We start from the raw sequence: 27,422 nt of genomic DNA, 5'->3' as shown, positions 1-27,422 counted from the left end.
ATTATGACACTACATATGCTCACCAAAGTACTTTTTAAAAGTTGTGAGATTTCCTGCCTTAACTATTCTGCCAGGCAATGCACTCCAGACCCCTACCACCCTCTGCATGAAAGGGTCTTTCCTCAAGTCTCCTCTCGACCTTCTACCTTTCACCTTAAGTGTGCCCCCTTGTTACTGATCCTTCAACTAAGGGTTTGTTTATATGTGGCGGCACTGTGGCTAGCACTGCTGCCTCAATGCACCAAGGACTCGGGTTCAATAGCAGCCTCGTGTAACTGTCTGTGTGGCGTTTGCATATTCTCTCTGTGTCTGCCTTAGTTTTCTCCAGGTGCTCTGGCTTCCTCCCACAGGTTAGGTAAAATTGTCATGGTAAACATGGGGTAATAGAACATGGAAAAGTACAGCACAGAACATGCACTTCGGCCCATGGCGTTGTGCCGAGGATTATTCCTAATCTAAAATAAAATAGCCTAACCTACGCACTCCTTAATTCATTGCTGTTCATGTGCATATCTAGCAGTCACTTAAATGTCCCTACTGACCACAGCTGGCAATGCATTCCATGTACTCACAACTCTCTGCGTAAAGAACCTACCTCTGACATCTCCTCTATACCTTCCTCCTAATATCTTAAAACTATGACCCATCGTGCCAGTCAATCTTGCCAAGGGGAAAAAGTCTCTGGCTACTGACTCTATCTATTCCTCTCATTATCTTGTATACCTTGATCAGGTCTCCTCTCTTCCTCCTCCTCTCCAGAGAGAAAATTCCAAGCTTAGTCAACCTCTCTTCATAAGATAAGCCCTCCAGTCCAGGCAGCATCCAGGTAAACCTTCTTTGCACACTTTCCAAAGCCTCCGTATGTTACCTATATAAAGGGTGACAAGAACTGGGCAATATTCCAAGTGTGGTCTCACCAGGGACTTGTAGAGCTGCAGCAAAACCTTGCAGCTCTTAAACTCGATCTCCATTAATAAAAGCCAAAACACCATATGTTTTCTGAACAACCCTATCCACTTGGGTTCTGGATTAGTGGTGCTGGAAGAGCACAGCAGTTCAGGCAGCATCCAAGGAGCTTCAAAATCAACATTTCGGGCAAAAGCCCTTCATCAGGAATTCCTGATGAAGGGCTTTTGCCCGAAACGTCGATTTCGAAGCTCCTTGGATGCTGCCTGAATTGCTGTGCTCTTCCAGCACCACTAATCCAGAATCTGGTTTCCAGCATCTGCAGTCATTGTTTTTACCTATCCACTTGGGTGGCAACTTTGAGGGACCTATGCACTCGAACACCAAGATCCCTCTGTTCCTCCACACTGCCTAGAATCCAGTCTTTAATCCTATATTCAACATTCAAGTTCAACCTTCCAAAATGCATCACTTCGCTTTTATCCAGTTGAACTCCTTCTGCTATTTCTCAGCCCAGCTCTGCATCCTGTCTATGTCACGCTGCAGCCTGTAATAGCCCTCGATACTATCAACGGTACCTCCAACTTTTGTGTCATCGGCAAATTTACTAACCCACCCCTCAACCTTCTCATCCAAGTCATTTATCCAAACTACAAAGAGCAGAGGCCCAAGAACAGAGCCCTGCGGGGCACAATTCACCACCGACCTTCAGGCAGAATACTTTCCATCTATAACCACTCTCTGCCTTCTGTCAGCCAACCAATTCTGAATCCAGATAGCCAAATTTTCCTGTATCCCATACCTCCTGACTTTATGAATGAGCCTACCATGGGGCACCTTATCCAAATACCTTGCTGAAGTCCAGATATACCACATCCATTGCTCGACCAACATCGACCTGTCTTGTCACCTCCTCAAAGAACTCAATAAGATTTGAGAGGCATGACCTGCCTTCACAAAGCCATGCTGACTGCCTTTAATCCTGCTATGCTTTTCCAAGTAGTCATAAATCTTATCCCTCAGAATTCTTTCCAGAACTTTGCTGACCACAGACGTAAGACTGACTGCTCTGTAACTGTCAGGGATGTCCCTATTCCCCTTCTTGAAAAGAGGAACAACATTTGCCTCCCTCTAATCCTCAGGTACGACTCCTGTGGAGAGTGAGGAAGCAAAGATTTTCGCCAGCGGCTTAGCAACCTCTTTTCTCCCTTCCCAGAGGAACCTCAAATAAAGCTGGTCTGGCTCTGGGGACTTATCAATCTTAATGTTTGCCAAACTTTCCAGCATATCAACTTCATCAACCTTGATTTGTTCAAACCTGTCTCCTACCTCCGCAAAGTTCTCATTCACAACAAGGTCCCTATTCTTAGTGAAAATCAAAGCAAAAAACTCATTTAGGGCTTCCCCTATCCGCTCAGGCTCCACGCACAAGTTCCCTATGCTATCCCTGACCAGCCCTACCTTCTCCCTGATCATTCTCTTATTCCTCACATATGAATTAAAATACCTTTGGGTTCTCCCTAATCCTTCCTGCCAAGCCTTTTTCGTGCACCCATGGGTCATGGGGATTTGGGGAGGGGGATGAGATGCTCCTTGAATGAGTACTTTTCTTCAGTATTTACAAATGAGAGGGACTGTATTGTTGAAGACGAGAGTATGAAACGGACTGGTAAGCTACTTGTTAGGAAGGAAGATGTGTTGGGCATTTTGAAAAACTTGAGGATAGACAAGTCCCCCGGGCCTGACGGGATACATCCTAGAATTATGTGGGAAGCAAGAGAGGAAATTTCAGAACCGTTGGCAATGATCTTTTCGTCTTCACTGTCAACGGGGGTGGTGCCAGGGGACTGGAGAGTGGCGAATGTTGTGCCCCTGTTCAAAAAAGGGAATAGGGATAACCCCGGGAAATACAGGCCAGTTAGTCTTACTTCGGTGGTAGGCAAAGTAATGGAAAGGATAGAGGGATAGGATTTATGAGTATCTGGAAAGACACTGCTTGATTAGGGACAGCCAGCATGGATTTGTGAGGGGTAGGTCTTGCCTTACAAGTCTTATTGAATTCTTTGAGGAGGTGACCAAGCATGTGGATGAGGGTAGAGCAGTGAATGTGGTGTACATGGATTTTAGTAAGGCATTTGATAAGGTTCCCCATGGTAGGCTTATGCGGAACGTCAGGAGGCATGGGATAGTGGGAAGTTTGGCCAGTTGGATAGAGAACTGGCTAACTGGTCGAAGTCAGACAGTGGTGGTAGATGGTAAATATTCAGTCTGGAGCCCAGTTACAAGTGGAGTTCCGCAGGGATCAGTTCTGGGTCCTCTGCTGTTTGTAATTTTCATTAATGACTTGGAAGAGGGTGTCGAAGGGTGGGTCAGTAAATTTGCAAACGATACAAAGATTGGTGGAGTTGTGGATAGTGAGGAGGGCTGTTGTCAGCTGCAAAGGGACTTAGATATGATGCAGAGCTGGGCTGAGGAGTGGCAGATGGAGGTTCAACCCTGTCAAGTGTGAGGTTGTCCATTTTGGAAGGACAAATAAGAATGTGGAATACAGGGTTAATGGTAGGGTTCTTAGTAAGGTGCAGGAGCAGAGGGATCTTGGGGTCTATGTTCATAGATCTTTGAAAGTTGCCACTCAGGTGGATAGAGCTTGTAAGAAGGCCTATTGCGTATTAGCGTTCATTAGCAGAGGGATTGAATTCAAGAGTCGTGAGGTGATGTTGCAGCTGTACAGGACCTTGGTAAGGCCACATTTGGAGTACTGTGTGCAGTTCTGGTCGCCTCATTTTAGGAAAGATGTGGAAGCTTTGGAGAGGGTGCAGAGGAGATTTACCAGGATGTTGCCTGGAATGGAGAATAGGTCGTACGAGGATAGGTTGAGAGTGCTAGGCCTTTTCTCATTGGAACGGTGAAGGATGAGGGGTGACTTGATAGAGGTTTATAAGATGATCAGGGGAATAGATAGAGTAGACAGTCAGAGACTTTTTCCCCAGGTACAACAGAGTGTTACAAGGGGACATAAATTTAAGGTGAAGGGTGGAAGGTATAGGGGGGATGTCAGGGGTGGGTTCTTTACCCAGAGAGTGGTGGGGGCATGGAATGCACTGCCTGTGGGAGTGGCAGAGTCAGAATCATTGGTGACCTTTAAGCGGCAATTGGATAGGTACATGGATAGGTGCTTAAGCTAGGACAAATGTTCGGCACAACATCGTGGGCCGAAGGGCCTGTTCTGTGCTGTATTGTTCTATGTTCTAACTGTAGCTGAACAATGATTTATGTAGGTTTATAGTAACATCTTTGATTTTGTAATTTATGCCTCTATTTGTAAAGTACAGGATCCATTATGCCTCAACTACTTTCTCAAGCTGCCTTCAATGAGTTGTGCACATATACCCAGAAGACAGACTCCCTCTGCTCCTACAGCCCCTTTAGAATTGCATAATTTATCTTACATTGTCTCTCCTACTCTTCCTCGTAACATTTTTGAATTATGAATAAATAAAAATCTATTTTTTCAAATACTCTGGAAGAAGAGATAGCTAAATCAATGTAAAAGCATTCATTTTCATCTCGTGCTTAACATTTAGTGTCTTATCAAAAAAGAATTAGGGCAAAATTAAATTATTTTCCACTGGACGGGGAAGAGGGAATTAAATTTAAGGATGAACAAACTGCAGCTGCTTCCCTTCATTGAGAGTTAGGTGATTATAAGAACTCCCACACCAGCTGGAGAACTGTACAATCCAAGGGGGGGGGGGGTTTAGAATAAAATGATAGAGTTGTCAATGCCATTCTGCCAATAATCTACACAAAACATTGAGATGTGTCTCTTTTTTGGTGTTTGGGAACTATTGTTGAATTAAAGCTATTCTCAGATTGCCAGATATATGTACATAATTGGAATAAACTTAAAAATGACAAGTAAACACAACCAGCAAACACAGATAGGTATGGGTAATTAGGGAAGAGCAATAAATGCTAACCCAATCAGTGCCACATTCCTTGAATGAAATTTAAAAATCCAAAAAAAGTGGAAGAGAAATATTTTAAAATTAATTTTTAAATTAAGCTAAAGTTCGAGCGTTAAATGAGTTTTGTAAAGTTTAACTCACATATCGACTAAACATGTTGTTTGAGGTCCCAACTGTGATATTGTTGATAAGGACAGTTGCAACAGTATCGAGTCCATCACAAACTAGATTTATTCTCTTCCATTTACTGTTATAACAAAATGATGCATGTATTAGTTTGATAAAATCTTATTTTGTCTTATTACAGTAAGGTCCCTGTTGCCCCTCTTGAACCAGGTTTCAAACTTAAACAGATCCCCCATGTTTTAAAGTTAGCTTAGCAAATCAAAGTCCAATCACGCACCTGCATTCCATGCTAAATCTGAACAGCAGCAGGGAAAATTAGATTATAAGCAACACAACAGAAAGAAAACCAGTACTGTACCCCAAAAATACAAACAGCAAATGGCCTTTTCACATGGTTTCATTTCAATGATTCTATATTCAACTCGTAAAACCAGGAGCTGGAGGAGGACATTCTGCCCTTTGAACCTGCCAAGCCATTTGATAAGAACATGGCTGATTTGATTGGAGCTTCAACTCCACAATTCAGCCCACTCAAATAGCCAAAGACTCCCACATGTTTCCTCCGAGAACGTAGTTCCATATTTTATATTGCCTCTGTTGTTCTTCCTGCCAAAATATGAAAGTTGCTATATAATTATCTGTCTCTTAAAATTCTCTGAAGGCAGAAGACAGCAAAAGTGGATTCCATACTCTAGAATTTTTAAAAATGTAAATGTAAAATCATTAATATATCTACTTTAAACAATTTAGCTCAGAATCAAATAAGCCTCCAAAGTTCCAAACAGTGTGCATCAGATTGAAATGCTGTGTGATGCAGTCAATGGACTTGGGGTTGGGAAACAGAATTTGTGTTCAGGTCAATTAGGACAAAGGCTTCGCCCTCCCCAGTGTTTAACTGGAGAAATTTGGAATCACCCAAAAATTGGACATCAATCAGATCGTCTGACAAAGCAAAGGAAGTGAATAGCAGGAATGAGGAGATAAGGGAGCCGAATGGACACCAGAGAACCATGGTGCAGACATTTTTGAAGCTTAACGTCCTGATTGTGACACTCCATGTAAAATTTCGAGATGTAACACACTGCAGATATTGTTTACAAACATAAGGGTTAGAAGTAGGTCACTCAGTCCCTCGAGACTGCTCTGCCATTCAAGTCATGATTATATCACACTCTCAACCATCTCCAATAACCTTTTCAGTCCACTGTTTAACAAGAATTCATCCGCCCCATCGTAAAAATATCCAAAAATGTTCCTGATCAATAGTGACATCCCATCCTCTTCTATCTCCTTCCCTGTCTCATCCCTTTAGTCTGCACTGTTGAGCTGTCAATCCTGCCACTCACTCAACCATGGCTCCATTATAGCAATGATATCATCTTCCCATCATGTGCCTTTAACTCGACTACCTTGTTTAATCAGACACCTTGCATTAAAATAATTACCATCGAACCTTGCAAAACTCCCTTCTGCCTCATTTGGTCCATAACTTGTGTGCCTTCTTGACTCCTTTATTGTCAGTTCTAAGTTTGGCCATTCATTTCCACCTACTGACTGTTCTCTCTAGATCCCGCTAACGCCAACACCAGCCACCAGCCCCTCCACTTCACTATCCCCCCATCCATGATTTGGAGATGCCGGTGTTGGACTGGGGTGCACAAAGTTAAAAATCACACAACACCAGGTTATAGTCCAACAGGTTTAATTGGAAGCACACTAGCTTTCGGAGCGACGCTCCTTCATCAGGTGATTGTGGAGGGCTTGATCGTAACACAGAATTTATAGCAAAAATTTGCAGTGTGATGTAACTGAAATTATACATTGAAAAATTGATTGTCTGTTAAGCCTTTCATCTGTTAGAATACAGTGATAGTTTCACTTCTTTCATGTGTAAATCACAAAACCCTTTTTTTTAAAGTTGCATTCTCGAGTTAGCTGTTAACAATGGTGATAGCTAGACAATATGTTGAAGGTGTTGGCCCCCTGTGTTCTCTGTCTATGACCTGATGTTTAGATTGATTCTAATCTAAAAAGTGAGATAACAGAGTTTTACATAAATTCATGCAGTTTTTGAGCTCAGAGTTCTACATGAATGCATGCAGTTTTTGAGCAAAGTGCAATGTAACTCTGCAAGTACAAATTCACCCCACAAAATATATGTGTGCATGTGGGTCCTTGTCTGTCTGTGTGTGTGTGTATCTGTCTGGGGGGGGGGGGGGTTGTGAGTGTGAGAAAGTGTGTGCGTGTGTGTAGTGAGTGCAGAGTGTCTTAAGTCTGTGAGGGGGTGCATGTGTGAGTGTGGGAGTGTGTGTCTATAAGGGTGTGTGTGGGTGTCTGTGTGCGCGTCTGTGTGTACCTGTGTCCATGTGTATGTGAGAGTATGTGTGTGTGTAGGAATATCTGTGTGTGTGTGTGTGTGTGTAGTGCAATAGTAATGTGACATGAACCCAAGGTCCCGGTTGAGGCCCTCCCTATGGGTACCGAACTTAGCTATCAGTCTCTGCTCGGCCACCTTCCTCTGCTGCCTGTCCCTGTTTCCTCCATCCAAGTTAACTTAAAACACCCTCCAACAGCAGTAGCACACCTCTCCAAAGGATGCTGGTCCTATTCTGGTCCAGGTGCAACCCATCCACCTTGTATAGTTCTGCAGCCCCCAGCCCCCAAAAACAATTCCAATGTCCCAGAAATCTCAAGCCCTCCCTCCTGCACCATATCTCCAGCCACATCATCATCAGGAGTAAGTTTAGATTAGATTAGATTAGATTAGATTAGATTACTTACAGTGTGGAAACAGGCCCTTCGGCCCAACAAGTCCACACCGACCCTCCGAAGAGCAACCCACCCAGACCCATTCCCCTACATTTACCCCTTCGCCTAACACTATGGGCAATTTACCATGGCCAATTCACCTAACCTGCACATCTTTGGATTGTGGGAGGAAACCGGAGCACCTGGAGGAAACTCACGCAGACACGGGGAGAATGTGCAAACTCCACACAGAAAATAGCCCGAGGCAGGAATTGAACCCAGGTCTCTGGCACTGTGAGGCAGCAATGCTAGCCACTATGCCACCGTGTCGCCCATATCCCAAACTCGGTAGTATGCGGCACTGGAAGTAATCCAAAGATTACTATATATTATGGAGTCATACACACGGAAAGAGACCCTTTGGACCATCTCAACCATGCTGACCAGGTTTCCCAAAACTAAACTAGTCCCATTTGCCTGCATTTGGCTCATATCCTCCATCCCCCATCACGAAGGACTCAAAGCACTCCGCTTCTTCCTTTCCCGCCGTACCACCCAGTACCCTTCCACCGACACCCTCCTTCGACTGACCGAACTGGTCCTCACCCTGAACAACTTTTCTTTCCAATCCTCCCACTTTCTCCAAACAAAAGGAGTAGCCATGGGCACCCGCATGGGCCCCAGCTATGCCTGCCTCTTCGTAGGGTATGTGGAACAATCCATCTTCCGCAACTACACTGGCCCCACCCCCCATCTTTTTCTTCGCTACATTGATGACTGTATCGGCGCTACCTCGTGCTCCCACGAGGAGGTTGAACAGTTCATCCACTACACCAACACCTTCCACCCCGACCTCAAATTCACCTGGACAGTCTCGGACTCCTCCCTCCCCTTCCTAGACCTTTCTGTTTCTATCTCAGGCGACCGAATCAACACGGACATCTACTACAAACCTACCGACTCCCACAGCTACCTGGACTACACCTCCTCCCATCCTGCCCCCTGTAAAAACGCCATCCCATTCTCCCAATTCCTTCGTCTCCGCCGTATCTGCTCCCAGGAGGACCAGTTCAAAATACGTACAACACAGATGGCCTCCTTCTTCAAGGACCGCAATTTCCCCCCCGACGTGGTCGACGGTGCCCTCCACCGCATCTCCTCCACTTCCCGCTCCTCCGCCCTTGAGCCCCGCCCCTCCAACCGCCACCAGGACAGAACCCCACTGGTCCTCACCTACCACCCCACCAATCTCCATGTACAGCGCATCATCCGCCGTCACTTCCGCCACCTCCAAACAGACCCCAGCACCAAGGATATATTTCCCTCCCCTCCCCTATCAGCTTTCCGTAGAGACCACTCCCTCCGCGACTCCCTTGTCAGATCCACACCCCCCACCGACCCAACCACCACTCCCGGCACCTTCCCTTGCAACCGCAGGAGGTGCAACACTTGCGCCCACACCTCCCCCCTCACTTCTCTCCAAGGCCCCAAGGGAAACTTCCATATCCGCCACAGATTCACCTGCACCTCCACCCACATCATCTACTGCATCCGCTGCAGCCGGTGTGGCCTCCTCTATATTGGGGAGACAGGCCGCCTACTTGCGGAGCGGTTCAGGGAGCACCTCTGGGCCACCCGGACGAACCAACCCAACCAACCTGTGGCACAGCATTTCAACTCCCCCTCCCACTCCACCGAGGATATGCAGGTCATTGGACTCATCCACCGCCAAACCACAACAACCCGACGGTCGGAGGAGGAGCGTCTTATCTTCCGACTGGGAACCCTCCAACCGCAGGGGATGAACTTGGACTTCACCAGTTTCTTCATCCCCCCTCCCCCCACCTTGTCTCAGCCGGATCCTTCCAGCCCGGCACCGCCTTCCTGACCTGCAGTCTTCTTCTTGACCTCTCCGCCTCCACCCTACTCCGACCTATCACCCTCACCTTGACCTCTTTCCACCTATCACATTTCCAACTCCCCTCCTCCAAGTCCCTCCTCCCTACCTTTTATCTTCTCCTGCTGAACACTCTCTGCTCATTCCTGAAGAAGGGCCTATGCCCGAAACGTCGAATCTCCTGTTCCCTGGATGCTGCCTGACCTGCTGTGCTGTTCCAGCAATAAAGTTTCAACTTTGATCTCCAGCATCTGCAGACCTCACTTTCTCCTCATATCCTTCAAAACCTTTCCTATTCACTGCCTGTCCAAATGTCTTTTAAATGTAGTAACTGTACCTGCATCTACTACTTCCTCTGGCAGTTCATTGCACATATAAACCTGCCTCTATGTGAGAAGGTTGCTCCTCAGGTCCCTTTTAAATCTTTGTCCTCTCACCTTAAAACTATGACCTCCAATTTTGAACTCCCCCAGCCTAGGGAAAAGACCTTTGTTGTTCACCTTATCTATGCCGCTCATTATCTTATAAACGTTTATAAGGTAACCCCTCAACCTCCCATGCTGCAGTGAAAGAAGTCCTAGCCTATCCAGCCTCTTGTCATAACTCAAAACCTCCACTTCCAGCAACAACCTTGTAAATCTTTTCTGCATCTTTTCCAACTCCATTATATCCTTCCTACATCAAGACGACCAGAACTGTATACAGTATTCCAAAAGTGGCCTCATTAATATCCTATACTCAATAGTTTGAGCAATGCATGCCAAATGCCTTCTTTACCACTCTGTCCACCTTCGATGCAACTTTCAAGGAACAATACATCTGAACCGCTAAGTGTCTCTGTTCAACAACACTATCCAGGGAACTATGATTAGCTGTGCAAGTCCTGCCCGTGTTCATTTTACCACAATGTAACACCAGATTAAACTCCATCTGCCATTCCTCGGTCCATTGGCCCAATTAGAGTCATAGAGTCCTACAGCATAGTGACTGGCCTTTTGGCCCAAACTGGTCCATGCCCACCAAAATGCCTATCCATATCAATCCCATTTCCCTGCACTTGGCCCATATCCTTCTAATCATTTCCTATCTATGTATTTGTCCAAAAGCCTTTTAAATGTTGTTAATGCACCCAACTCAACCATTTCTGCTCGCAACTCATTCCATATGCGTACCACCCTCTGTATAAAAAAGTTGCCCCTCAGATTCCCTTTTATTCTTTACCCTCTAACCTTAAACTGATGCCCTCTAGTCATTGATTCCCCAACCCTGGGAAAAAGACTGAGTGCATTCACCCTATCCATGATCTTTTATACTTCTTTCAGATCCCCTCTCGTCTCCTATGCTCTGAAGAAAAAGTCCTAGGTTGTCCAACCTCTCCCTCTCACTCAGACCATTGAGTCCTGGCAACATCCTGTAACTTCCTTTTGTACTCTTTCCAGTTTAATAACTTCTTTCCTATAGCAAGGTGACCAAAACCGAACACAATATCCCAAGTGCGGCCTCACCAACATCCTGTACAACTACAACATAACTTCCCAACTTCTATGCCCGATGCCCTGACTAATGAAGGCCAGTGCGCCAAAAGCCTGTCCTGTCACTGCCCTGTCTACCTGTGACTCCACTTTCAGAAAACCTTGCATCTGAGCTCCAAGGTCCCTCTATTTCACTACACTCTGTAAGGCCCTACCATTCACCGTGAAGCTCCTACCTTGATTTGACTTTCCAAAATGTAAGAACTCACACTTAACTGTATTAAACTCCATTTGCCATTTCTCAACCAACTTCCCCAGCTGATCAAGGTCCTGCTGCAATTTCTGATAAACTTCCTCACTGTCCACGATACCGCTTATTTTAATTGATCAAGATCTCTGAACTCTTACATAACCTTCTTCACTGTCCATTATATCACCAATTTTGGTGTCATCGACAAACTTAAGAACCATGTTTCTTATATTCTCAGCCAAATTGTTTATACAAGTATCAAACAACAATGGAGCCAGCACCAATCACTGTGGAACACCACTGGTCACAAGCCTCCTGTCTGAAAACAACCCTTTACACATCCTCTGTCTCCTACCATCAAACTAATTTTGTATCCAATAGCCAAGCTCTCTCTGGATCCTATCTGACTGAATTTTACTAACCAGTGTACCATGAGAACTTTAACAAAAGCCTTACTGAAGTCCATTTAGACAATGTCTACTGCTTTGCCCTCATCAATTTTCTTTGTCACCACTTCAAAAAACACAATTAACTTGTGAGATACGATTTCCAACGCACAAAGCCATGCTGACTATCCTAATTAGTCTTTGCCTTTCCAAATGCATGTAAATCCAATCTCTCAGAATTCCTTCCAACTGCTGAGAGTTATAGAGTCATACAGCACAGAAACAGGTCCTTTGGCCCATGCACACCAAAATGCCCATCTACACTAATCCCATTTCCCGACACTTGGCCCATATCCTTCTAAACCTTTCCTATCCATGTATTCGTCCAAATGCCTTTTAAACATTGTTAGTGCACCTGCCTCAACCATTTCTGCTGGCAGCTCATTCCATATAACTACTTACCCACTGCTGACATCAAACTCACCTGTCTATAGTTCCCAGGCTTCTCCTTGCAGCCTTTCTTAAATAAAGGCACAACATAAGCCAGCCTCCAGTCTTCTGGCACCTCACCTGTGGCTGTAGATGAGACAAATATCTCTTCAAAGTCTGTGAGAAGATTTGTAGCTCGGGTGCTCGTTGTTGTGGTTCTGTTCGCCGAGCTGGAAATTTGTGTTGCACACGTTTCATCCCCTGTCTAGGTGACATCCTCAGTGCTTGGGAGCCTCCTGTGAAGCTGGAACTGACAACCGGAAGCGGCAGATTCAAACCACTACAAATGCCGGAGGAAAGATCACAGAAGCGCTTCACAAGAAGCTCCCAAGCACTGAGGATGTCACCTAGACAGGGGACGGAACGTCTGCAACACAAATTCCCAGCTCGGTGAACAGAACCACGACACAAATATCTCTGCCAGGGGCCTGCAATTTCTTCCCTAGCTTTCCACAATGCCCTGGAACATACTTGATCAACCCTCTTATCTCCCTAAATTCTGTCTTTAGGACCTCATCGTTTTTTATACCTATGTCATTGGTACCAATATATGTATGTCTGTGTGCGCTCCACCTTCACCATGCTCTGTAGCCAGTGATGCCCCTGACCAGGAGGCAACATACCATCCTGGACTCTTCTTTTTGTGGCTTCAGAAATGCCTATCTAGGTTCTGGATTAGTGGTGCTGGAAGAGCACAGCAGTTCAGGCAGCATCCGAAGAGCAGTAAAATCGACGTTTCAGGCAAAAGCCCTTCATCAGGAATAAAGGTAGAGAGCCTGGAGAGATAAGCTGGTGAGGGTGGGGAGAAAGTAGCATAGAGTACAATAGGTGAGTGGGGGAGGGGATGAAGGTGATAGGTCGGGGGCGGGGGGGAGGGTGGAGTGGATAGGTGGAAAAGAAGATAGGCCGATAGGACAAGTCATGGGGACAGTGCTGAGCTGGAAGTTTGGAACTGGGGTGAGGTGGGGGAAGGGGAAATGAGAAAACTGTTGAAGTCCACATTGATGCCCTGGGGTTGAAGTGTTAGAACATAGAACATAGAACATAGAACAATACAGCACAGAACAGGCCCTTCGGCCCACGATGTTGTGCCGAACTTCTAACCTAGATTAAGTACCCATCCATGTACCTATCCAAATGCCGCTTAAAGGTCGCCAATGATTCCGACTCCACCACTCCCACGGGCAGCGCATTCCATGCCCCCACCACTCTCTGGGTAAAGAACCCACCCCTGACATCTCCCCTATACCTTCCACCCTTCACCTTAAATTTATGTCCCCTTGTAACACTCTGTTGTACCTGGGGAAAAAGTTTCTGACTGTCTACTCTATCTATTCCTCTGATCATCTTATAAACCTCTATCAAGTCACCCCTCATCCTTCGCCGTTCCAACGAGAAAAGGCCGAGAACTCTCAACCTATCCTCGTACGACTTCCTCTCCATTCCAGGCAACATCCTGGTAAATCTTCTCTGCACCCTCTCCAAAGCTTCCACATCTTTCCTATAGTGAGGCGACCAGAACTGCACACAGTACTCCAACTGTGGCCTAACCAAAGTCCTGTACAGCTGCAACATCACTTCACGACTCTTGAATTCAATCCCTCTGCTAATGAACGATAATACTCCATAGGCCTTCTTACAAACTCTATCCACCTGAGTGGCAACCTTCAAAGATCTATGTACATAGACCCCAAGATCCCTCTGTTCCTCCACCTGACTAAGAACCCTACCATTAACCCTGTATTCCGCATTCTTATTTGTTCTTCCAAAATGGACAACCTCACACTTGGCAGGGTTGAACTCCATCTGCCACTCCTCAGCCCAGCTCTGCATCATATCTAAGTCCCTCTGCAGCCGACAACAGCCCTCCTCACTGTCCACAACTCCACCTATCTTCGTATCATCTGCAAATTTACTGACCCACCCTTCGACTCCCTCATCTAAGTCATTAATAAAAATTACAAACAGCAGAGGACCCAGAACTGATCCCTGCGGAACTCCACTTGTAACTGGGCTCCAGGCTGAGTATTTACCATCTACCACCACTCTCTGCCTTCGACCGGTTAGCCAGTTTTCTATCCAATTGGCCAAATTTCCCTCTATCCCATGCCTCCTGACTTTCCGCATAAGCCTACCATGGGGAACCTTATCAAATGCCTTACTGAAATCCATGTACACTACATCCACTGCTCTTCCCTCATCCACATGCTTGGTCACCTCCTCGAAGAATTCAATAAGACTTGTAAGGCAAGACCTACCCTTCACAAATCCGTGCTGGCTGTCCCTAATCAAGCAGTGTCTTTCCAGATACTCATAAATCCTATCCCTCAGTACCCTTTCCATTACTTTGCCTACCACAGAAGTAAGACTAACAGGCCTGTAATTCCCGGGGTTATCCTTATTCCCTTTTTTGAACAGGGGCACAACAGTCGCTACTCTCCAGTCCCCTGGTACCACCCCCTTTGCCAGTGAAGACGAGAAGATCATTGCCAACGGTACTGCAATTTCCTCTCTTGCTTCCCACATAATCCTAGGATATATCCCGTCAGGCCCGGGGGACTTGTCTATCCTCAAGTTGTTCAAAATGTCCAACACATCTTCCTTTCTAACAGGTATCTCTTCTAGCTTACCAGTCCATTTCACACTCTCCTCTTCTACAATACGGTCCCTCTCGTTCGTAAATACTGAAGAGAAGTACTTGTTCAAGACCTCTCCTATCTCTTCCGACTCAATACACAGTCTCCCACTACTGTCCTTGATCGGACCTACCCTCGTTCTCGTCATTCTCTGGTTTCTCACATACGCATAAAATGCCTTGGGGTTATCCTTGATCCTATCCGCCAACGATTTTTCATGCCCTCTCTTAGCTCTCCTAATCCCTTTCTTCAGGTCCCTTCTGGCTATCCTGTATCCCTCCACTGCTCTGTCTGAATCCTGTTTCCTCAACCTTATGTAAGCCTCCTTCTTCCTCTTTACCAGACATTCAACCTCTCTCGTCAACCAAGGCTCCCTCACACGACCATTTCTTTCCTGCCTGATAGGTACATACATATCATGGACACGTCGTATCTGCTCTTTGAAAAAGTTCCACATTTCCACCACATCCTTCCCTGACAGCCTATGCTCCCAACGTATGCTCCTCAAATCCTGCCTTACAGCATCGTAATTTCCCTTCCCCCAATTATAAAATCTACCTTGTTGTGCGCACCTATCTCTCTCCATAACCAAGGTGAAAGTCACAGAATTGTGGTCACCATCACCAAAATGTTCACCCACTAACAAGCCCACCACTTGTCTCGGTTCATTACCGAGTACCAAATCCAATATGGCCTCCCCTCTGGTTGGACAATCTACATACTGCGTTAGAAAAGCAGTATGTTCCGAGGCGGAAGATGAGGCGTTCTTCCTCCAGGCGTCTGGTGGTGAGGGAGCGGCGGTGAAGGAGGCCCAGGACCTCCATTTCCTCGGCAGAGTGGGAGGGGGAGTTGAAATGTTGGGCCACAGGGTGGTGTGGTTGATTGATGCGGGTGCCCCGGAGATGTTCCCTGAAGCGCTCTGCTAGGAGGCATCCAGTCTCCCCAATGTAGAGGAGACCGCATCAGGAGCAACGGATACAATAAATGATATTAGTGGATGTGCAGGTAAAACTTTGATGGATGTGAAAAATGCCTATCTAGTCCTTTTACAATTGCCACTATAGCCCTGTCATTCTTCTTCCTCCCTTCTTGTGCAGCAGAAACATCCATGGTGCTAGGGCCTCCAAGCAGAGCAGGGGCAGCAGTGGCTGGAGGACCAAGCAGACTGGATAGTTGATTGGGAACTGGTGCAGGCGGTCAGTGGCTTGAGAGCCTGGGCAGACCAGGGTGAAAGCCCTCTGCGCTGATCTGAATGTAATGCTCATCTTTTTAACTTTATTCTCATTTTTCTAACATATACAATGAACTATAAGTAATGTAGCTTGTTTTCCTTTCTTTTTCCCTTTATTTCTATGTTTTGTATCTGAGATAAATAACTAGGTACTTTGTACCTAAGATGGTGCCATTTGGGGCGTCATTGTAAACTTTTGACTGTACCCCTGTACTTCCGTACTTGAGTACACCTGACAATAAAGGATACTTCTAATTTGACTTCCGCCACCTTCCCCTGCAGTCATCTCCCCAAACAGTATCCAAAATAGTATGTGTGTTAGACAGGAAGATGGCCAAATGGAGACACCTCCAATACTTGCCTTCCTCTACTCTGCTTGGGTGTCACCCATGCCCTTTCTGCCTACTCAGTCTGCAGCTGCGGTCTGACCACCTCACTGAACGTGCTACCCATGTCTTGCTCAGTATTGCAGACACTACACAGTGAGGTCACTCGCAGCTCCAGCTCCAAAATGAGCTTCACCTGCAGCTGGAGACACTTCCTGTACACGTGGTCATCAGGGACAACTGAGGTTTCCATGATTTGCCACACAGCACAAAAGGAGCATTTCACAGTTGTAAGCTCTCTGCCATGACTTCACTTAAGATCCTCAGTTACTCCCTTTCATTAGAAAAAAAGCAATTATGCTTATGTAAGAATACAATTGACTTACTTCCCTTACCCTACATTGTTTACTTACATCAGGAAAAAGGAACAGGATTTGGTCATTCAACCCTTGAGCGTGTTTCACCATTCAATGAGATCATGGTTGATCGTGGCTCCATGGTTTTTAGTCCATATCCCTACACCTATTCTAAATTTATCTAACTCTGACACAGCATCCACTACCATTTGTGGAAGAGTTCCAAACGCTTATCATCCTTTGTTTGTTACTTTATAACATTGGCCCTGACTTTCATTTAGTCCAGTTGTTTCTCAGTTAATCCCTTCCTCCAAATAAAAACATAAGTGCAGGAAATTGGGATTAATGCACTTTTAGTGGTAGTTATGTTGGTGCCAAATTCATGGGTCGAAGGGTCTTTTCTGTGCTGTATGAATGAATCTGTGCCTGTGAATTTTTTAAAATCCAAAATCAATCCACACATGACTTCCCTGTGATGTCACTGTTTGATTTGTTTTCCAAACCAGCAATCCCCTCTCTAAATCCACTTTGTCAAGATTCCTTCAAGATCGCCACTTTAATGAAAACACTCACCTAGTCTACCAAACACCAAAGAGACTCTTGTTCTGAAGAAAGGTCACTGAATTCAAACACTAACTAACTCTGTTTCCCTCCACAGATGCTGCCAGAACCGTTGAGTTTCTCCAGCAATTTCTGTTGCTCCAGAAGATACAAGTCTCGCTTGTCCAACCTACCCCAAATGTCAATGTGCAAGAATCTAATTCTAAATAAACAGATCACAAGGTTATAGATATATGCTACTCGAGTTACCAGTCCCAGCAACCACTGATTTTCTCAGTTCCACAGTTCAGACTCTCAGCAACTGCAAAGCTCACCTGACATCAGGCGGTAACATAAATATCCGACTATATGTCCAATTTTCCAACACAATCCATCTATAGGCATCATCGTTAAACCTATAATAAGGATCCTGCAAGTAAAAACACAGGAGTTAGATGAACACTTTTGCAAGTTTTCTTTTGATATTCTTCTAAAATTTGAGATAACATCCTTTGGATTTTATTTTAAGGACTGACAATTTTTTAAAAATTGATAACATTGGTTGAATTGTGCCGTGCCTCGCCCCCGCCCCGTGCAAGCTGTCCTCTCCAGTATCGGTTCTGACCCTCTCTAGTGTCAATGTTTTCCCTCACTGTCAGTGCTAACCACCCAAGGCCAGTGTTTCCCCCAGTGTCAGTGCTAACCACACAAGTCCAGTGCTTCCCCCACTGTCAGTGCTAACCACCCAAGGCCAGTGTTTCCCCCAGTGTCAGTGCTAACCACCCAACGCCAGTGTTTCCCCCAGTTCAGTGTTTCCCCCAGTTCAGTGCTAACCACCCAAGGCCAGTGTTTCCCCCAGTGTCAGTGCTAACCACCCAACGCCAGTGTTTCCCCCAGTTCAGTGCTAACCACCCAAGGCCAGTGTTTCCCCCAGTTCAGTGTTTCCCCCAGTTCAGTGCTAACCACCCAAGGCCAGTGTTTCCCCCAGTTCAGTGCTAACCACCCAAGTCCAGTGCTTCCTCCACTGTCAGTGCTAACCACCCAAGGCCAGTGTTTCCCCCAGTTCAGTGCTAACGACCCAACGCCAGTGTTTCCCCCAGTGTCAGTGCTAACCACACAAGGCCAGTGCTTCCCCCACTGTCAGTGCTAACCACCGAAGGCCAGTGTTTCCCCCAGTTCAGTGCTAACCACCCAAGGCCAGTGTTTCCCCCACGGTCAGTGCTAACCACCCAAGGCCAGTGTTTCCCCACTGTCAGTGCTAACCACCCAAGGCCAGTGTTTCCCCCACTGTCAGTGCTAACCACCCAAGGCCAGTGTTTCCCCCACTGTCAGTGCTAACCACCCAAGGCCAGTGTTTCCCCCAGTGTCAGTGCTAACCACCCAACGCCAGTGTTTCCCCCAGTTCAGTGCTAACCACCCAAGGCCAGTGTTTCCCCCAGTTCAGTGTTTCCCCCAGTTCAGTGCTAACCACCCAAGGCCAATGTTTCCCCCAGTTCAGTGCTAACCACCCAAGGCCAGTGTTTCCCCCAGTGTCAGTGCTAACCACCCAACGCCAGTGTTTCCCCCAGTTCAGTGCTAACCACCCAAGGCCAGTGTTTCCCCCAGTTCAGTGTTTCCCCCAGTTCAGTGCTAACCACCCAAGGCCAGTGTTTCCCCCAGTATCAGTGCTAACCACCCAACGCCAGTGTTTCCCCCAGTTCAGTGCTAACCACCCAAGGCCAGTGTTTCCCCCAGTTCAGTGCTAACCACCCAAGGCCAGTGTTTCCCCCAGTTCAGTGCTAACCACCCAAGGGCAGTGCTTCCCCCAGTTCAGTGCTAACCACCCAACGCCAGTGTTTCCCCCAGTTCAGTGCTAACCACCCAAGGCCAGTGTTTCCCCCAGTTCAATGCTAACCACACAAGGCCAGTGTTTCCCCCACTGTCGGTGCTAACCACCCAAGGCCAGTGCTTCCCCCACTGTTAGTGCTAACCACCCAAGGCCACTGTTTCCACCAGTGTCAGTGCTAACCACCCAACGCCAGTGTTTCCCCCAGTTCAGTGCTAACCACCCAACGCCAGTGTTTCCCCCAGTTCAGTGCTAACCACCCAACGCCAGTGTTTCCCCCAGTTCAGTGCTAACCACACAAGGCCAGTGTTTCCCCCACTGTCGGTGCTAACCACCCAAGGCCAGTGCTTCCCCCACTGTTAGTGCTAACCACCCAAGGCCACTGTTTCCACCAGTGTCAGTGCTAACCACCCAACGCCAGTGTTTCCCCCAGTTCAGTGCTAACCACCCAAGGCCAGTGTTTCCCCCAGTTCAGTGTTTCCCCCAGTTCAGTGCTAACCACCCAAGGCGAGTGTTTCCCCCAGTTCAGTGCTAACCACCCAACGCCAGTGTTTCCCCCAGTGTCAGTGCTAACCACCCAACGCCAGTGTTTCCCCCAGTTCAGTGTTTCCCCCAGTTCAGTGCTAACCACCCAAGGCCAGTGTTTCCCCCAGTTCAGTGCTAACCACCCAAGGGCAGTGCTTCCTCCACTGTCAGTGCTAACCACCCAAGGCCAGTGTTTCCCCCAGTTCAGTGCTAACCACCCAAGGCCAGTGTTTCCCCCAGTTCAGTGCTAACCACCCAAGGGCAGTGCTTCCCCCACTGTCAGTGCTAACCACCCAAGGCCACTGCTTCCCCCACTGTCAGTGCTAACCACCCAAGGCCAGTGTTTCCCCCACTGTCAGTGCTAACCACCCAAAGCCAGTGTTTCCCCCAGTTCAGTGCTAACCACCCAACGCCAGTGTTTCCCCCAGTTCAGTGCTAACCACCCAACGCCAGTGTTTCCCCCAGTTCAGTGCTAACCACCCAACGCCAGTGTTTCCCCCAGTTCAGTGCTAACCACCTAACGCCAGTGTTTCCCCCAGTTCAGTGCTAACCACCCAACGCCAGTGTTTCCCCCAGTTCAGTGCTAACCACCCAATGCCAGTGTTTCCCCCAGTTCAGTGCGAACTACCCAACACCAGTGTTTCCCCCAGTTCAGTGCTAACCACCCAAGGCCAGTGTTTCCCCCAGTTCAGTGCTAACCACCCAAGGGCAGTGCTTCCTCCACTGTCAGTGCTAACCACCCAAGGCCAGTGTTTCCCCCAGTTCAGTGCTAACCACCCAACGCCAGTGTTTCCCCCAGTTCAGTGCTAACCACCCAACTCCAGTGTTTCCCCCAGTTCAGTGCTAACCTCACAAGGCCAGTGTTTCCCCCACTGTCAGTGCTAACCACCCAAGGCCTGTGCTTCCCCCAGTTCAGTGCTAACCACCCAACGCCAGTGTTTCCCCCAGTTCAGTGCTAACCACCCAAGGCCAGTGTTTCCCCCAGTTCAGTGCTAACCACACAAGGCCAGTGTTTCCCCCAGTTCAGTGCTAACCACCCAAGGCCAGTGTTTCCCCCAGTTCAGTGCTAACCACCCAAGGGCAGTGCTTCCCCCACTGTCTGTGCTAACCACCCAAGGCCAGTGCTTCCCCCACTGTCAGTGCTAACCACCCAAGGCCAGTGTTTCCCCCACTGTCAGTGCTAACCACCCAAAGCCAGTGTTTCCCCCAGTTCAGTGCTAACCACCCAACGCCAGTGTTTCCCCCAGTTCAGTGCTAACCACACAACGCCAGTGTTTCCCCCAGTTCAGTGCTAACCACCCAACGCCAGTGTTTCCCCCAGTTCAGTGCTAACCACACAAGGCCAGTGTTTCCCCCACTGTCAGTGCTAAGCACCCAAGGCCAGTACTTCCCCCACTGTTAGTGCTAACCACCCAAGGCCAGTGTTTCCCCCAGTTCAGTGCTAACCACCCAACGCCAGTGTTTCCCCCAGTGTCAGTGCTAACCACCCAACGCCAGTGTTTCCCCCAGTTCCGTGCTAACCACCCAACGCCAGTGTTTCCCCCAGTTCAGTGCTAACCACCCAAGGGCAGTGCTTCCTCCACTGTCAGTGCTAACCACCCAACGCCAGTGTTTCCCCCAGTTCAGTGCTAACCACCCAACGCCAGTGTTTCCCCCAGTTCAGTGCTAACCACCCAACGCAAGTGTTTCCCCCAGTTCAGTGCTAACCACACAAGGCCAGTGTTTCCCCCACTGTCAGTGCTAACCACCCAAGGCCAGTGCTTCCCCCACTGTTAGTGCTAACCACCCAAGGCCAATGTTTCCCCCAGTTCAGTGCTAACCACCCAACGCCAGTGTTTCCCCCACTGTCAGTGCTAACCACCCAAAGCCAGTGTTTCCCCCAGTTCAGTGCTAACCACCCAACGCCAGTGTTTCCCCCAGTTCAGTGCTAACCACCCAACGCCAGTGTTTCCCCCAGTTCAGTGCTAACCACCCAACGCCAGTGTTTCCCCCAGTTCAGTGCTAACCACCCAACGCCAGTGTTTCCCCCAGTTCAGTGCTAACCACCCAACGCCAGTGTTTCCCCCAGTTCAGTGCTAACCACCCAACGCCAGTGTTTCCCCCAGTTCAGTGCTAACCACCCATAGCCAGTGTTTCTCCCAGTTCAGTGCTAACCACCCAACGCCAGTGTTTCCCCCAGTTCAGTGCTAACCACCCAACGCCAGTGTTTCCCCCAGTTCAGTGCTAACCACCCAACGCTAGTGTTTCCCCCAGTTCAGTGCTAACCACCCAAGGCCAGTGTTTCCCCCAGTTCAGTGCTAACCACCCAAGGCCAGTGTTTCCCCCAGTGTCAGTGCTAACCACACAAGTCCAGTGCTTCCCCCACTGTCAGTGCTAACCACCCAAGGCCAGTGTTTCCCCCAGTTCAGTGCTAACCACCCAACGCCAGTGTTTCCCCCAGTTCAGTGCTAACCACCCAACGCCAGTGTTTCCCCCAGTTCAGTGGTAAACACCCAAGGCCAGTGTTTCCCCCAGTTCAGTGCTAACCACCCAACGCCAGTGTTTCCCCCAGTTCAGTGCTAACCACCCAACGCCAGTGTTTCCCCCACTGTCAGTGCTAACCACCCAAGGCCAGTGCTTCCCCCACTGTTAGTGCTAACCACCCAAGGCCAATGTTTCCCCCAGTTCAGTGCTAACCACCCAAGGCCAGTGTTTCCCCCAGTTCAGTGCTAACCACCCAACGCCAGTGTTTCCCCCAGTTCAGTGCTAACCACCCAAGGCCAGTGTTTCCCCCAGTGTCAGTGCTAACCACACAAGTCCAGTGCTTCCCCCACTGTCAGTGCTAACCACCCAACGCCAGTGTTTCCCCCACTGTCAGTGCTAACCACCCAAGGCCAGTGCTTCCCCCACTGTTAGTGCTAACCACCCAAGGCCAATGTTTCCCCCAGTTCAGTGCTAACCACCCAAGGCCAGTGTTTCCCCCAGTTCAGTGCTAACCACCCAAGGCCAGTGTTTCCCCCAGTTCAGTGCTAACCACCCAAGGCCAGTGTTTCCCCCAGTTCAGTGCTAACCACCCAACGCCAGTGTTTCCCCCACTGTCAGTGCTAACCACCCAACGCCAGTGTTTCCCCCAGTTCAGTGCTAACCACCCAAGGCCAGTGTTTCCCCCAGTTCAGTGCTAACCACCCAACGCCAGTGTTTCCCCCAGTTCAGTGCTAACCACCCAAGGCCAGTGTTTCCCCCAGTTCAGTGCTAACCACCCAACGCCAGTGTTTCCCCCAGTTCAGTGCTAACCACCCAACGCCAGTGTTTCCCCCAGTTCAGTGCTAACCACCCAAGGCGAGTGTTTCCCCCAGTTCAGTGCTAACCACCCAACGCCAGTGTTTCCCCCAGTTCAGTGCTAACCACCCAAGGCCAGTGTTTCCCCCAGTTCAGTGCTAACCACCCAACGCAAGTGTTTCCCCCAGTTCAGTGCTAACCACCCAACGCAGTGTTTCCCCCAGTTCAGTGCTAACCACCCAACGCCAGTGTTTCCCCCAGTTCAGTGCTAACCACCCAACGCCAGTGTTTCCCCCACTGTTAGTGCTAACCACCCAAGGCCAGTGCTTCCCCCACTGTTAGTGCTAACCACCCAAGGCCAATGTTTCCCCCAGTTCAGTGCTAACCACCCAAGGCCAGTGTTTCCCCCAGTTCAGTGCTAACCACCCAAGGCCAGTGTTTCCCCCAGTTCAGTGCTAACCACCCAAGGCCAGTGTTTCCCCCAGTTCAGTGCTAACCACCCAAGGCCAGTGTTTCCCCCAGTTCAGTGCTAACCACCCAAGGCCAGTGTTTCCCCCAGTTCAGTGCTAACCACCCAAGGCCAGTGTTTCCCCCAGTTCAGTGCTAACCACCCAAGGCCAGTGTTTCCCCCAGTTCAGTGCTAACCACCCAAGGCCAATGTTTCCCCCAGTTCAGTGCTAACCACCCAAGGCCAATGTTTCCCCCAGTTCAGTGCTAACCACCCAAGGCCAATGTTTCCCCCAGTTCAGTGCTAACCACCCAAGGCCAATGTTTCCCCCAGTTCAGTGCTAACCACCCAAGGCCAATGTTTCCCCCAGTTCAGTGCTAACCACCCAAGGCCAATGTTTCCCCCAGTTCAGTGCTAACCACCTCCCTGGCCCCGCCCATCCCTTTATGGTGCTGTGCTCTGGGTAGGCCCCGAGTCCCCGGTCTCACCTCAATGACGCCCCGGGACAGCAGGGCGCTGTGCACATTCCCGGGGACCGTGGCCCCCGACAGCCGGACGCTGCCGTTCGCATTGCGGATTTTCCAGCTGCTTCCCGCCAAACTGTGAACTTCCGGCCGGAGCGCGGTCCGCTCACAGGCCGCGGCCGCTACCAGCAACAGGGGAAGGAGGAAGCGGGCCGGGGCCGGGGAGGGGGAAACGGCCCGAAGAGGAACCCGAGCCCCCGCCATCGCCTTTGGCCCCGAGAAAACGGCTCGGTGACCCCTGACCTTGCAGTCACCTCTGACCCCCGGGGGCGAGGTTTAATTCTGACCACCTGGTCAGTACAGCACTGGGCACTCAGTGACCCTCCCACCACCTGCTGAGTTTCTCCAGCACACTGCTTGTGCTCCATCTGTTCTAGTCCAATTTTCCAGCATTTGATCTTTAGGTCGTTCATGTAAACATTTCCCCCATTGTGAGATAGATACCATTTTTAGGATACTTTCAGGTACTGAGATTCAGATACCTGCCACACACCAGCTGGAAAAAAAATTCTTCCTTAAATTACCTTTAATGTATGGGTCTGCTTGTTGGGATCGACCCTATATGTCTTTGCTCAAAGATAACTGCCTCAGCCTCTGTAGTCCCTCTTCAAAGCTGAATTATTCCAGCCCAGGTAACAGCCTGATAAACCTCTCCTACATCCTTTCAAGCACAAATGCATCCTTCCTGGAGTATGATGATCATCACTGTACAGGTGTATTGTGTACATTCTTAAACATTTACAATCTTAAACATTTACAATCTCTGGAAATTTTGGTTCATCTTTGCCAGAACAAGGTAACATTCCTCCCCTAGTGTCTTTAGAGTGGAATCTCCCCAACTTAAATGGGTCACAAACTTTCAACACTTTATAAAGTGGACAGTAGTGTTGGCAAATCTGGCTGGGCATAACCTTACATCTGCCCTCCCCAAAAACTGCTGTGGGTCACTCTTAATATGTCACTCGTTCAAATGTTACCCAGTTTGACTTTTGAAAATCTAGTCCTTCTAATGAACCTGTGTCCTCACTCCCAATTGCCTCCTACTTGGGATTTCAAACTTTTCAGAAGTCGAAACATTTTTTATATTAATGGTAAGCTAAATGTTTTGTCAGGCTAAAACGTGCATGGTGGTGGTGGGTGACAATTACTAACTAACAATAAATGCCACGTTTGTATCATTAAAGGTACAGTCACTGCCACAATTCAGCAAAGGTGTAGAGAATAATCTCTTACAAATAGCAACATAAATTTGTTTTAGGTGCTGTTGAGGGACATTGCTTTGACAAGATACCAAGGCAAAGTAAAAGCAAAATACAAAATGGGAAATAAAATGGGGAAATTCAGCAGGTCTCAGACCAGCTGTGGAGAGAAACAAAATTAGTGTTGAGCCAATGATTGCTGTTTGGAACTGAAGGGGACTAGAACATGGTCTTCATTGAGCTGAGATAGTGGAATTGTGGAACAGATGGTGAGGGTACCCAGTGCAGGGTTTTGGGCGGTGGGAGTTGTAGCATAGGACAAAGTTACAGCCAGCTGAAGACAAAATCAAGACCTTGGTTTGACATCTTGCAAAAAGGCATTGCTGGCATGAGATCTGAAATTACATGGTTAAGCAAGACTTAAATTCATTACATTGGTGAGAACAGTAATTAATGGACTGAAAGTCCTTTGGCACATCCTACTACTGCCTTAAAATAAAAGTTATTCAGAAGTATTGAACATCAAGTTCTACATAAGGGCTGACTTCATAAATTTGTATCAGGATATCAGTATTAAAATGTAGTTAAGGGTAATGGGGACAAACCCACACCACTAAACTGCTGATTCATCAACTTACTGTTCATTACTTTATTCAGATATTTTGAAAACGCAGTCAATAACAACCTACCTATACTTCAAGATAGTCAATTTTAGTAGCATCTAAATTAACACAGGCTATTTCCTGACTACTTTACTTCTGCATTACAAAGAAACCTGGCAGAGTAAGTTTCCCACTTCACACAAACTGACACATTTTTGATAACTTGTGAAAAATTTCTGAACTATTTGCTTTGCAAAAGACAGCTTGAAATTGAAAACTTCAAAATTTAAGTTTCGAAAACATTTGGAAAATGGACCAGAGGGGGAAACTTTATTTTACACCCTACTGCATGATGATCAAGAATGCGCTCCTTAGAATGGGTAGCAGCAGTTGGTTCAACAGCAAGCCTGAAATTAAAATTGAATAAATAGCAATAAAAGAAAGAATTTGCAAGCTCATGTGGTATAGATAGAGAGGGAGAATGGTATTTGTAGCTTTTCCAAAGAGCTAACAGTCACTATTTTAAATGGTCACCTCCTCAGGCCTACTTTAATAGTCAGAGATGTAGAGCACGGAAACAGACCCTTTGGTCCAACTCATCCAAGCTGATCAGATATTCTAACCTAATCTAGTCTATTTGCCAGTGGAACGAGTGGAGTGTCAGGCTCCTGGGAGTGGTCATCTACAAGAAGCTTTCTTGGACTCTTCATATGGACACACTGGTTATAAAGGCCCTACAACGTCTCTTCTTCCTCAGGCAGCTAAGGAATTTTGGCATGACGGCGAGTACCCTTGTCAACTTTAAGTATGCCATCCACAGCATTCTGTCTGGATGTATCACTCCCTGGTATGGCAACTGTACCATTCAAGATCGGATATGGTTACAGAGAGTGGAGAACCCGGACAATCACAAAAGCCAACCTCCCATCTATAGAATCCATCTCACCAGGCCTGCTATCAAGAAAAGGCCGCCAGCATTCTCAAAGATCCATCACACCCTGGCAATGCTTTTCTACAACCTCTACCATCAGGGAGAAGGTACAAAAGCCTGAACACACACACACACATCAGCCAGTTTTGTTACAGTTTCTACCCTACTGTTGTTAGAATACTGAATGGACAAACTCTTAACATTTGCCTGTACCTATATTTTTGTTTTTGCCACTGTTTACCTACAATTTATTTATTTATGCTACTTAATTATATGATCTGCCTGTATTGCTCGCAAGACAAAGCTTTTCAATGTGCCTCAGTATATGTGACAATAAACTCAATTCAACGGCCTCTCTCTCTCTCTCTAAACCCTTTCTATTCATATACCCATCCAGATGCCTTTTAAATGTTGTAATCATACCAGCCTCCACCACTTCCTCTGGCAGCTCATTCCATACACGCTCCACCCCCTGCATGAAAACGTTGCCCCTCAAGTCCCTTTTATACATTTCCCCTCTCACCCTAAACTTATGCCGTCTAGTTCTGGACTCCCCCACCCAGACGAAAAGACCTATCCATGCCCTTCGTGATTTTATGAATCTCCATAAAGTCACCCCCCTCAGCGTCCAAGGCTCCAGGGAAAACAGCCCCAGCCTATTTAGCCACTCCCTATCGCTCCAAACTTGGCAACGTCCTTGTAAATCTCTTTTGAACCCATTCAAGTTTCACATCCTTCTGATAGAAGGGAGACCAGAACAGCATACAATATTCCAAAAG

At 47.7% G+C, this 27,422-nt stretch overlaps 1 protein-coding gene across 4 annotated transcripts in view; it reads right to left on the bottom strand.

Annotated features, from left to right (window-relative positions):
- manba (mannosidase, beta A, lysosomal) overlaps window positions 1-24,130 on the bottom strand; it is a 107,315-nt gene extending 83,185 nt beyond the window's left edge. For 3 of the 4 annotated variants that reach the window (XM_043674525.2, XM_087979858.1, XM_087979859.1), the window contains exons 1-3: window positions 23,876-24,130; window positions 17,667-17,761; window positions 5,016-5,121 (exon numbers count right to left, since the gene is read on the bottom strand). In XM_043674525.2, the coding sequence (XP_043530460.2) occupies window positions 5,016-5,121; window positions 17,667-17,761; window positions 23,876-24,115 (441 nt within the window). In that variant the 5' untranslated portion in view covers window positions 24,116-24,130. Of the gene's footprint in view, window positions 1-5,015; window positions 5,122-12,237; window positions 12,330-17,666; window positions 17,762-23,875 lie in introns of those variants that run through there. The other variant, XM_043674530.2, reaches the window with a different exon arrangement.
- Between the last annotated feature and the right edge of the window lie 3,292 nt (window positions 24,131-27,422).

Source organism: Chiloscyllium plagiosum, unplaced genomic scaffold, assembly GCF_037043375.1.
Source record: "Chiloscyllium plagiosum isolate Xiang-an unplaced genomic scaffold, Cpla_swu_hap1 HiC_scaffold_36, whole genome shotgun sequence".
NCBI classification, from domain to species: Eukaryota; Metazoa; Chordata; class Chondrichthyes; order Orectolobiformes; family Hemiscylliidae; genus Chiloscyllium; species Chiloscyllium plagiosum.
This window is presented reverse-complemented; position numbering and strand designations above follow the sequence as displayed.